At 44.7% G+C, this 12,687-nt stretch overlaps 2 protein-coding genes across 7 annotated transcripts in view; both read left to right on the top strand.

Annotated features, from left to right (window-relative positions):
* Positions 1-7,521, top strand: part of nkain1 (sodium/potassium transporting ATPase interacting 1) — a gene marked incomplete at its 3' end in the record, with an annotated part of 30,974 nt that extends 23,453 nt beyond the window's left edge. The window contains exons 7-8 of one of the 2 annotated variants that reach the window (XM_084313478.1): positions 571-652; positions 4,469-7,521. In XM_084313478.1, the coding sequence (XP_084169604.1) occupies positions 571-652; positions 4,469-4,478 (92 nt within the window). Of the gene's footprint in view, positions 1-570; positions 657-4,468 lie in introns of those variants that run through there. The other variant, XM_084313479.1, reaches the window with a different exon arrangement.
* Positions 7,522-10,226: 2,705 nt separating this feature from the next.
* Positions 10,227-12,687, top strand: part of pum1 (pumilio RNA-binding family member 1) — a 165,265-nt gene continuing 162,804 nt past the window's right edge. For all 5 annotated transcript variants that reach the window (XM_084313574.1, XM_084313570.1, XM_084313571.1 and 2 more), the window contains exon 1: positions 10,227-10,313. The gene's annotated coding sequence lies outside the window, so the exon portion shown is untranslated. The remainder of the gene's footprint in view (positions 10,314-12,687) is intronic.

The raw sequence follows: 12,687 nt of genomic DNA, 5'->3' as shown, positions 1-12,687 counted from the left end.
TGTACCCCTCCCTCCTGATGACTGGGTGTACCCCTCCCTCCTGCTGACTGGGTGTACCCCTCCCTCCTGCTGACTTGGTGTACCCCTCCCTCCTGATGACTGGGTGTACCCCTCCCTCCTGCTGACTTGGTGTACCCCTCCCTCCTGATGACTGGGTGTACCCCTCCCTCCTGATGACTGGGTGTACCCCTCCCTCCTGATGACTTGGTGTACCCCTCCCTCCTGATGACTTGGTGTACCCCTCCCTCCTGCTGACTTGGTGTACCCCTCCCTCCTGCTAACTTGGTGTACCCCTCCCTCCTGATGACTTGGTGTACCCCTCCCTCCTGATGACTTGGTGTACCCCTCCCTCCTGATGACTTGGTGTACCCCTCCCTCCTGATGACTTGGTGTACCCCTCCCTCCTGATGACTTGGTGTACCCCTCCCTCCTGATGACTTGGTGTACTCCTGCTGACTTGGTGTACCCCTCCCTCCTGATGACTTGGTGTACACCACTTGTAAGAGCGTCAGCTAAAAATGACTAAATGCACGGGTGTTACATGGTCTTTTCTCTCCCTCTCTTTCCCAGTTGATTTCATCGGTGGTTTTGACTCCTATGGCTATCAGCCTCCTCAGAAGTCCTCTCATCTTCAGCTGCAGCCCCTGTACACGTAGGTCCCACTATCATGAACACACACACACACACACACACACACACACACATGTTAACCCTTTCACTACCGTCTAGTGTGGTAGTGGAAGGGTTAACCTTCTGTAGTGTGGTAGTGGAAGGGTTAACCTTCTGTAGTGTGGTAGTGAAAGGGTTAACCTTCTGTAGTGTGGTAGTGAAAGGGTTAACCTTCTGTAGTGTGGTAGTGAAAGGGCTAACCTTCTGTATTGTGGTAGTGAAAGGGTTAACCTGCAGTGTGGTAGTGAAAGGGTTAACCCTCTGTAGTGTGGTAGTGAAAGGGTTAAAGGGGCACTTTACAAAAAAAAACTGCTGATTTATTTTGCACATGATCTCACACTCATCCAAAAACAGTTTTGTTGTACACATTAATTTAGTTGGACAGTTCTTGAGAGTAAATTAGTTTGAATATGGCCACCAGTGATGTCATCGGGGACATTGGATCCTTGTCTTGTGTTAACGTCACGGTGACCAAATGCGTCCACATTTTTATAGGATTCTATCACATTTTCATAACAATAGCGAATACAACTTACCCTGCGCCGTTTTCATTGAGGTTTCTTACAAATTAACAATGTTTTATTTATCCTTTATATGCGGATAACATTTAAAATCTTAAATTGTACCATTATGTTTCCCTTTAGACAACAAACATAATGCTAATGATGCACTTTTGTTAAGATAATTAGGTGACCATTCTCGGTCACTGTACTGAGGTTGCATTAATATATATATATTAGGGCTGTCAGTTTATCGCGTTAATTAGATTAATTAATTACACAGCAAATTATCGCGTTATGAAAATTAACTCAAAATTAATTACAAAAAAATTAATAAAACATTTTATATAATTTTTTTTTTATCTCATTCGTTCCATAAGAACGTAGAATACACATTTACAGACTTTTTTTATATGGTCCATTTGCATGTTCTTGGTATCTGATTCTAGGGACATCTATGGATCTCAGGGAATGTATTCCCAGTGTCAGAAATACTGTGCTACTAGGCTTGAGTAAATTGTAATGAACCAAATGAGAATATCAATAATTTTCTTTTTATCTTTGACTGTGAATAACACTATGTTCAAATTGACCAGACCTGAAAAATCTAAGCAAATTAATAGATGGAAGATGATTAAACGGAAGGTTTTGTAGATACAGTACTGAATTCTGCCATCCGGACACATGCAATTTGAAATATGATTATAGAATATAGAATATCAGGCATAAAATGGTTATGCGATTAAAATGCGATTAATTAGATTAATTAATTACAAATCCTGTAATTAATTAGATAAAACATTTTAATCGCCTGACGGCACTAATATATATATTTTTTATTTTTTATTTTTAACCTTCTCTTTCTCCTATTTTTCTCTGATTTTCTCCCCGTCCCAATTTAGTCGTTGTGCCAATTCCCCCCCTTCCCTACCTGGTTGTTGTACGCATGTTCTCCCACGAGTCGGTACAAGGGTGTCCTGATGTCGAACGCACGCTTCCTCCGAGACGTGCGCCGTCAAGCCAGTGACGCTCTTTTCACTTTGCAGCGAGGACTCTCATTTGGTGGAGTGTAACGCGTGGGAGGGCACGCTATCTCCACCAAGTCCTCCCCTCGCTTAGCAAGCAGCGAGACCTGACCTGTAGGCGTCACTGTCCACAACGCCAGATTCCCACCCGCCAGCTTTCCCACCCCCTAATACTGCCAATTGTATTAGTATGAACAGCCAGCCAAGCTGGTAGCAACGCCGAGAGCTGGGCTCGAACCCAGCGTCTCCTGCGTTGGTGACGAGCGCAATCTCCGCTACGCCATTAATAGTTTAACGCTCCCGTGTTCAGATCGCGTTTTCCTCACCTTTAATCCGGTGCTGACCTGTGAACTAAGGTGACAAAGGTCTTGGGACTTGTAGTCATTTTGTTTTGACATACCATTTTCACCTTTTAAACCAATGCTGCCATCTACTGACAACAGAAAGATAGTGTACATAACGTTAGACCCCCGTCGCCCAAAACACATTCTAGAGATTCCCACTTCTTTCTGGTAACATACGTTCATATCTAATAGTCTTTAGATGACTAAATATAGATTAATACTCGTGGAATTTGATATATATACTCTAAAATAAGTATTATTTCACATCACCTACCTTTCGACGTCAAAATCCGACTGGGCTTTGAGTAAAGCCCCAGAATGCCACGCAAAAGGGGGCGTGGCCGATTTTGGATAGGTTGGTTCTGAGTGGACGATAATGGCTTACGTTCCGTTAATTACAGCTCAATGAAATGATTTAGATGAAAAACAGCAGTGCCCTTGTCTTATAGAGACGTATCATTTCATTGAGCTGTAATTAACACAACACAAGGATTCACCGTCCCCCCATGATATATATTCAAACTCATTTACTCCAGTTTTTTGTGTGTGAGATTATGTGCAAAATAAATCATCAAATTAAAAGTGCCCTTTTAATACCATTCTGTATACAGCTTTTTTATTTTCTAATTATTATCCTGGAGCTCTGAACATTCTATATGTATGGTTATAGAATAAATAATATTGTATATGTATGGTTATATAATTAATAATATTCTATATCTATGGTTATAGAATAAATGATAGTCTATATATGTATGGTTATAGAATAAATAATATTCTATATGTATGGTTATAGATATAGAATAATGAATAGATCGGAGTAAATCAGTAATGATCAGTCCATTGGTTACATAATGACATTAAAGTCATTATGACATATAACATAATCTGGACTAGGAACCCCCCCACTGACACACACACACACACACTCACACACTCACACACACAGCCACTTTACTAACTCACTGCCACTTTATTTTATTTTACTATGTACTACTGCTGCTAGAATATTTTCACAAAATTTTCTTTTATCTCTTATTTATTCACTCATTCATTTAATTTTAGCTACTGTTTATATTGTACATCGTCCTGTATATTGTGTGTTGAATATTGTGTCCTATATGTTACTTTATGTTTATATTGTCGAGATCTTTTTTATATACACCGTGGGAAGGGGGGAATGTAATTTCATTTTTCCGTATGTCTTGCACATTATGGGAAATGACAATAAAGTTGACTTTGACTTAAACTTTGATAATACTGTCTTTAACTGCCAGACATCCAACTACTAGGAACCTAGTAGCTGACTCCCACCTAAAAGGACAATATACTTACCTTATGCATACCACACCTTATGTGAATAATACTGTATACTTCATCAGAGCATATATTTAGCATTTAGCGTTTTAGCATTTAAGATTATATGAGATTCGATTTAGATTATTAGACTATATATTGTAGGGGCGCCCCAGTGGCGAATCACATAGCACGCTCAGCCGCGACACGGCCGACCCGGGTTCGATTCCCGAACCCGTCGTTATTTGCTGAATGTCTTCCCCCCACTCTGTCTCCCATTCCTCCTCTGTCTCTATCTACTGGACTGCCCAGTAGAAATAAAGCGATAAAAACGCCAATTTTTTTTTAAAATATATATTGTAACTATATTTATTGTAGGGCAAATATAACTGAGAGGGCATGTCCAGAGTTAATTATATTTTATATTGTTTACACTGCTTTTTCATTCTATTTTAATGTTTACTTATCCATTGTACTATTCTATGCCCTGTACCATGTCTTCTATTACCTGTACCCCCCCTCCCCCATGCTGCTACGATGCCTGCATTTCCCCAAGGGGATCAATAAAGGAATATCTTATCTTATCTTTTAACCCACTAACATCTGGCCCCCCCCCCCCCCCGCTGTCTTCCAGGGCTGGATAGGTGTCGGTAACGACCCCTCCCTCCTCTTCAGGACAAACCCTGGCGGTGTCACTGTGGACTGAGTCTGGTCGCCCTGACAACACACTCTCGTAGTGTCTCACAGTTTAACTGAGGAATGGACTCACCCCCCCCACCCACCCAAGAGGGACAAATGTGTACATGTGTGTGTGTGTGAGTGAGTGCATGTGTGTATGTCTGAGTTTGTGTGTGTGTCAGAGAGAGAGAGAGAGAGACCCCTGAATAGAATGTACAGAGCTCAGGGAGGGGCCGGCACGCTGGATAACGAGGGAGAGAGAGAGAGAGAGAGAGAGAGAGAGAGAGAGAGAGAGAGAGGCGGGGGGAGTCGAAGACGGATACTTCCGGAGTCACCGAGGACACACTTCACACCAAACTGCCAGCTCTCGACACCCCCCCACAAGTGTGTGTCTGTGTGTGCGTGCGCCTGCGTGTGTGTGTGTGTGTGTGTGTGTGTGTGTGTGTGTGTGTGTATGTAACTCCACAGGATTAGCTGGTGCTGAGTGGATCCACCCTGAACTGTAATGCAAGGTGCAGCTGGGGGGGGGGGGGGGGGCGCACAGCTCTACATATTGTTGTTTTAGAATGTGGTGATGTCATACTAGAGCAGTCTTATAACGATTCCCAATCCCAAACCCATCTTTACCCTCTCTCTCTCTCTCTCTCCCTCTCCCCTCTCTCTCTCTCTCTCTCTCTTTCTCCTCTCTCCCTCTCTCTCTCCTCTCTCTCTCTCCCTCTCTCTCTCTCTCTCTCTCCTCACACACGTGCATCTTAATCACTGTTCACATCTTTAACCAGCAATAGAGGCCTCACACGGAAGGTTTGTGTATAGTTCTTTCTTCCAACATGGTCGCCTGTAACTATTGGTAACCATTATACAAAAGAAAATGCCTAATTTCGGTAGAGCAGGTGAAACATTGGAAAAGCATATTATTACCTGTTTCCACTGTGACTTTTCTACAAGATCCAGTAATAAGACCCCGATTTATTCCATTTCTCATCGTATATTTCTCATCACATTAGCCGTTGTTTTGTGCACAGCGACCCTTGTCTCTTCCAACAGGGAGGAAAACTGGGCATTCTAAGCATTCCGTGCAAGGCCCCTATTGGATTTGTGAGGTCTTGTTATAGCCTAGTCTGTACACTTGTGTCAGTTTTGATGGTAGCCTACTGAGTTTAACCCTTTCACTGCCACACTACAGAAGGTTAACCCTTTCACCACCACACTACAGATGGTAGTGTGGCAGTGAAAGGGTTAACCTTCTGTAGTGCGGTCGTGAAAGGGTTAACCCTTTGTCGTGTGCCGGTGAAAGGGTTAACCTTCTGTATTGTCGCAGTGAAAGGGTTAACCCTTTTGGTAGTGTGGTAGTGAAAGGGTTAAACGGCTGGGGAGCTTTGTGGAACTGCAGTTAAAACATCTCATCCAGGGCTTGAAAATCAACACTAGCCACACCCTCTTTGTCTTGATCCTCCAATCACAACTGTCACTTGGTCCTCCGAGCAACAGTTGTGATTGGAGAATCAAGAAAAGAGGGCGGGTTTGGTGTGCAGTCTGTGGTCAGTCAGTCTTTTCTATTCTAAAAAGAAAATTGACTTATCTCAAACGCCACCCACTTTTCCTTGATCCTCCAATCACAACTGTTTGTCCGAGGGAAGCAAGAAGGGATCAAGAAAAGAGGGTGGGGCTTGTGATAGATCAATTACTTACAAGAAACGAACTTGTCTGGTGAAGTGCGGATCACATCCCTTTGCCAAAATGTTTAAAAGTCCAATATTTGGGACAATATTGGTATTGTGATTATCTTAGACTGTGATGTGAGTGGGTAAAACTCTCCCATTGGCTGACGGTCTCAGTCAGAACTCTCCCATTGGCTGACTGTCTCAGTCAGAATTCTCTCATTGGCTGACTGTCTCACCATGTTTAGACGGAGAGAGTCTGAACAGAAACCGCAAAAGTCGTCTTGCGGTCTCACTTTTAATGTTGCGTTTAGACTAGTGTTTTGGGATGGAATTCTGCGTGCAGACGAGGCTGTAAAGACTTGAGACGACGGAGCCCCGCTGTCACACGATTGGCGCAGATGTCACATGACCAGAAACGTCAGTGGCCAATCAGATCGCCTCAGGTCGTTGAGAGCATATATCTATGGTTGAGACAACCAGACGTGCTGTGAAGACCCGCCCTACTCTGCCTCTGATTCGCAGACTGTGGGTGGGGGAATGTGATTGGACCAAAGCAGAGTCACTCACAGACAGTGGCTCCAGTCACTAATAGTTGCGATAGCCGCGGGACAGATTCTTGTGTATTTAAAACTACTGCCAATGTAGCTTTCAGGTGATCGCCATGGATAGAATCAGACATGCTTTGTTTACGCTTCTAGGCTACTGGCGTCTGGCGCATGCCTGTGATGTAAGCAGTACGCGACGAGAGCCTTGAGAACCCTTTCGAAGTTTCGTCATAGTTTTATGCGGTTTGACTGTTCAGATGATAGCGCGAAGGTTTATCGTTTCTAGGATTTCCACCCAGGAAGGTGGTCTCACTTTTTTGCGGATTCTCCCCGCAAAAACGCTGTTGCCGTATAAACAAAAGGCACATTCGAAGAAATATTTTGCCGGTTTCACCCGCGAGCGTTCCCGTCTAAACATGGCCTCAGTCAGAATTATCTCATTGGCTGACTGCCTCAGAATTCTTTCCTGTCTTCCGCCCCTTGAGTTTAGCACTGCGCTAGATGATTATGATTGGTTGAGCAAATTCAAAGAACTCAGAACCCCCCCCCCCCCCCCCATCTGCCAGACCTTTCTCATGCACTGATACACATACTATGATGAGAGTCTTAGTTTTTCCTCATTTCCACGTAATAATCAGATATTATTACACTTTAGCTACGTTTAGGAATACTTCCAAGATCAGGGCATACGGTAACGGTACATACAGTAACGGTACTTTCATATAACCACGACTAGTCGACTACGCCGCCATGCTGTCGGTGCCGTGGCAGGGGCGGATGGCTTTGGGATTGGGCCTTTTAGTGTGTCGACGGGGAGGGGCGGGTGGGGGGCAGTGGGGGATTCTGTGCCGGGGCTCGGGTCAAAGTTCACTTCCAGTTCAGCCTATAGAACGTGGATCCCGTTCTCTTTCAAATTCAAAATACTGAGGGGAGAAAAAAACGGAACAAAAAGAGACACGAGAAGATGTCCTTATTATATCCAGAGAGAATTGAGAATGAACACGCCACCACGCTGTTAACACAAATAAACTTCACTTCCTGTTTACATTTTGAATGGTTTTGAAATGTAAGTGGACCGGTACCCTCCAGCCCTGTTCTGTGCATGTAAATAATAACCTGACGATGATTGTTTTGTTGGTTCTATTTAGAGTCGTGGGTTGGATAAAATGGGGGGGGGGGGGGGGGGGGGGGGGGTGCACATGACATGTCTAGCTGGGTTTCTCCTCCTACTTGAGCTCTCCTCCTTCCTGTCACCTGTCCCGTCCTTCTGGCTCCTCCTTTACCGCTCAGGGAGGTGCAGGTATATGCAGTGGTGGAAAGTATTTTTACTCAAGTACTGTACTTAAGTACATTTTCGAGCTACTTGTACTTTATGTGAGTATTTTTCATTTTAGGGAAACTTTATACTTTTACTCCACTACATTTCAAGGGAAATATTGTACTTTTTTACTCCACTAGATTTATCTGAACCCATCAGTTACTAGTTACTTTGAAGAAATGGATTTTGCATGGAAAACACAATATATACAAAATAAAAAATGTATGAAGATGATATACTTTCACATTTGAAGCCTGTCAACTTCAAGAGGACGTAATCAGAGCAGCATAACTGGACCACATACCACTTTAACACAACCTTTAATCAGAGCAGCATAACTGGACCACATACCACTTTAACACAACCTATAGAGATCAATAGATACACAAACGTCATGTAAAATAAAAATGTTACATTCACTTTAGATACTTAAGTACATTCAATACTTAAGTAGAATTTGAATGGAGGACTTTTACTTTTTACCAGAGTACTCATGTATCTGAGTATTTCTACTTTTACTTAAGTAAAGGAACTGTGTACTTCTTCCACCACTGCTGGTACGTTATAGAGAGTTTCTATCCTAAACCCATTGCAGGTCGGCGGTTCGATCTCCGCCACAGTGACGGAAGGTTAACCCTTTCACTGCCACACGACAAAGGGTTAACCCTTTCACAACCACACTACAGAAGGTTAACCTTGTGTAGTGTGGTTGTGAAAGGGTTAAGCAAGACACTGACCCTGTGGCGATAACCCCTGTAAATGCACCTCAGAGCGATACGCGTGAACTCAGAATTACACTGTGTATAATATGCCGACTGAGCGCTGGACACCGACCTTAAAGGAACACGCCAACATTTTGGGAAATTAGCTTACCGTCTTCTCCAGAGAGACAAGAAGATAGATACCAGTTCCTCTCTGTGCGTTCAGTAGAAAGCTATAAGCTAATTTCCCAAATTGTTGGCGTGTTGCTTTAAGTCTAAGGTGACCACTTTAAAAGGAATAATGGCGTCAGGCTGGAGGATTTGGGATCATTAGACCAGTTCATTTGGCTGCCATTAAAATAATCCTCTGTGACTGTTTTTGGAGGGGGGGGGGGGGGGGTGAAAGGAAGAGGAAAACTTAAAGAAGGTGGATGGAGAGGAGAAAGAGGGGAAGGGAGTGAGAGCGGTAGGGGGATACTCCCCTATTAGGTGTCGAGGGAGGTTTGAAGTAATAAAAGTACACTTTCTAAATTAAATACGTGTTCTGTTGTCATCTGTACTGTACATACACACACACAATCACACGTTGACAGGGCTTTTTTTTCTAATTGAGTGCTTTCATTCCACTCTGTGGATACTGTATTAACATTTATGAGGCACAAGAAAATGTTTTTCTGTTTTACAAGATCCATTTGAAAGATTATGACTGCTATATGTACCAACGTGGGCCTAACTACATTTTAAGAGACTGCTCGCCACACGCGTGAAATCCAATCTATTATATGTCAGCGCCCCTCCAGTTTTGGACCACTTGTTTTTAAGTCTTTATTTTAAAAAAAAACAGTTTGGTATTTGTTGAAGGGCCACACTCTACTTTTCACACCGTCTGTTTACATTCCACCAGTTTACAGCATCCTCACACCCAGACTTCAATCCAATCACCCTGCAGAATGCTTTGAATGGCATTAAACAGGGGAAGCTTAAAGATGATAGCAGGTAAGCATGCATTTATAAAGTTCCATAGGATACACTGATTGATATGATATATATATTCCCAGAAATGTACCCATGCGAGGGTGTAGTGGTGCAGAAGGGTGGTCCCTGGTTGGAATTTGGCCTACCATGCCAATCATTGACCGACTATGCCCCGAACATTGTGTACCAACCACCGCGTGTTTATTATGGGGAACTCCTCCTGTTACCAGCCCCCATGATGTAGTGCACAAACATAACCATACGCATGGTGGCAGAAAACAACGCGCATTGTAGACAGTATGTCAGTGTATGCGTTGTCCACTGAGAAATAAGGTGAATATATATATAACCCTCTCTTTGATAACGCCAGAAGGTAGTGTAAATACACACAGGCCCACACACACATACATAACAAAGGGACGACCCTCCCCTCCCCACTTGGCGCAATGAACCGCACGCTCCTCGCCCTCCTCACGCCTTCCCGTCATGCAGCGCGTCGTTCGCCTGCTGCTCCCCTCGAGCCGCCATGTTGTCGGAGTGAAAGCCTGGGAGCAGGAAAGAAACCGGGGCTGATATCCGCGACCATCCACCCGCTCCGCCTGTAAGTATCGCGTTTTCCCCCGTCGCGCTGGCCAGTGCCCGCGGTCATTCACACATCTAGGGTGATATGGTGGGAATCGGGCTTGAAGTGAGCACCTGGTGGGGGGGTGTTTGTCCTCCTCCCCTCCCCTGCCTCCTCTTCCTCCTCCCCGCTGTAGCGGCGCTTCCGCTGCTCCAGACGGACCCGGGCCTTTGTGTGTCAGTTAGCACCGCGTCACGGGGACCGTGGAGCCCCGCAGAGAGACACTGTCGCCCGGGTGTTGTTTTTAACAGGTTGCCGGTGGACCACGGTGTCGGTTGTAAGCAGGCTGTCGAGCCCGTGTTTGGCCCCTTCTGGTCGGGGGAGGGAGGCCGTGTAACGTTATTGTTGCTAACGTTACTACTAGACATGTCAGCTCCAAAAGACATGCGTCAAGAAACGTAGAGATGGATGTGTGTTGTTTATGTTTATCCGTTCTGCACGAAAACACCACCGTCTCCTTTACTGTGATTGTGATGTATAACTAGGGCCATGGCCGTTGTGGTGTTGCTTTTTGTTGAAGGGTTGTTTTTGTATTGTGCTGCTCAGTGGCTGGAGACTCTCTTAGCTGTTATTATCGCTTGTTGCTAGCTGGCTATCATCAAGTGATCTGCTGGTCTTGTCACACACACCCTTGTTTCCCCGGTTTGCGGTGAATCGATCCCCGGTATTGAATAATGATTAACCTAGATGTGGGGCTGCTCTACACTTTGTCTATTTCCGGGTCTCGAACATGCATCGGGGACGGTCACAATGTGTTCTGCTGGATTTCCGGGTGTGTTTCTGTCGCTGCCCCCTTTTGAAGCTGTAGTGAGATAAAAAAAAAAAAAAAAGCATTAAAAATACATTGTTATTACCATTCGGCAAGAATGATGTCCAACTTTAGGCAAATCGGCAGCATTGCATAATGTGAACGGGGGTGGGTTGGGGGGAGTCGGGTCAGCAGGCCATTTGTTTTTCTTTTTGGGGTTGTTTGGTTTGACAGCAGCGCGTCGATGGCCTCCTCGAGTCCTGGCTGCGAGGGGGGCGTGCCCTGCTTCTTGCACGGTGTTTCACCAGCAGCAGCAGCGGTATATATATTGCGGCTGGTGATGGATAGTGTGACTGTAATTACTAGCGTGGCTCTCTCACTGGGAAACGGGCTGCCTGCATGTCGTTTCCCCTCATTGCTTGCCCCTTGATGCACACACACACACACACACACACCGACGAGAAACTGGTAATTCTAAGAGGGAGAGAGGACTAGAGGTTGTCTGTCGTATAAAGAGAGGCAGTAGAATATGAGACGGTACACGTAAGTTATATCCTCCGGAGAGAAGACTCCAGTCCGAACTACTTGGGGCTGTTGTGCCCCTTCTGCCCAATTATTGATGACCACACCATACTGACCCCCTCCTATCCCATACACAATACTGATCCCATCCCATAATACACTATACTGACCCCCTCACAGTCACATCCCATAATACACCATACTGACCCCCTCCCATCCCATACACAATACTGATCCCGGACCCATCCCATAATAATACACCATACTGACCCCCTCACATCCCATAATACACCATACTGACCCCCTCACATCCCATAATACACCATACTGATCCCCTCACATCCCATAATACACCATACACAATACTGACCCCCTCCCATCCCATACACAATACTGATCCCATCCCATAATACACCATACTGATCCCCTCACATCCCATAATACACCATACGGATCCCCTCACATCCCATAAACAGATCCCCTCACATCTCATACACAAGCCCTCAAGTCTGTCGTTACACATAGTTTGTTTACACATATTACGTACTCTGGATAATGGTACATTGGGCAAGTGGGCCAATCACGGTGCTTGCTTGCTGTGCATCGACCTATGTGCAGTTAGTGGCCGGAGTGGTGGGCGTCCCGTGGTGATGGCCGGGAGGATGCGGTCCCCTCTACGTCGTCGCCCCCCATACCTCAAATGGATCTGTCGTCAGCTCTATTCTATTTTCAATCTTATGTACCCCAGTTGCTATTGCATGTATATATTTGTGTTTCATCATTACACGTATATGTACATACTTACTAGAGTTGTTCCGATACCGATACCAGTATCGGAAATGCCGCCGATACTGCCTAAAATGCTGGTATCGGTATCGGCGAATACCCTCTAATGTTGCGCTCCGATACCATATGAAGTAATTTATCAACAACACTGCGGACGTTGGGCTCTGTGGCTCTGCAGATATACCCTACTCGCCGAGTGAGCATTATAAAACAAACGTGTGCTTAATCGACCGTGAATTAAAGTGTTAATTGCCATTTGTCATTTTAACAGCAGAGCAGATACTTTCTTAAAATGCC

This window comes from Notolepis coatsorum, assembly GCF_963971535.1.
Source record: "Notolepis coatsorum genome assembly, chromosome: 4".
In the NCBI taxonomy this organism is placed as follows: domain Eukaryota; kingdom Metazoa; phylum Chordata; class Actinopteri; order Aulopiformes; family Paralepididae; genus Notolepis; species Notolepis coatsorum.
This window is presented reverse-complemented; position numbering and strand designations above follow the sequence as displayed.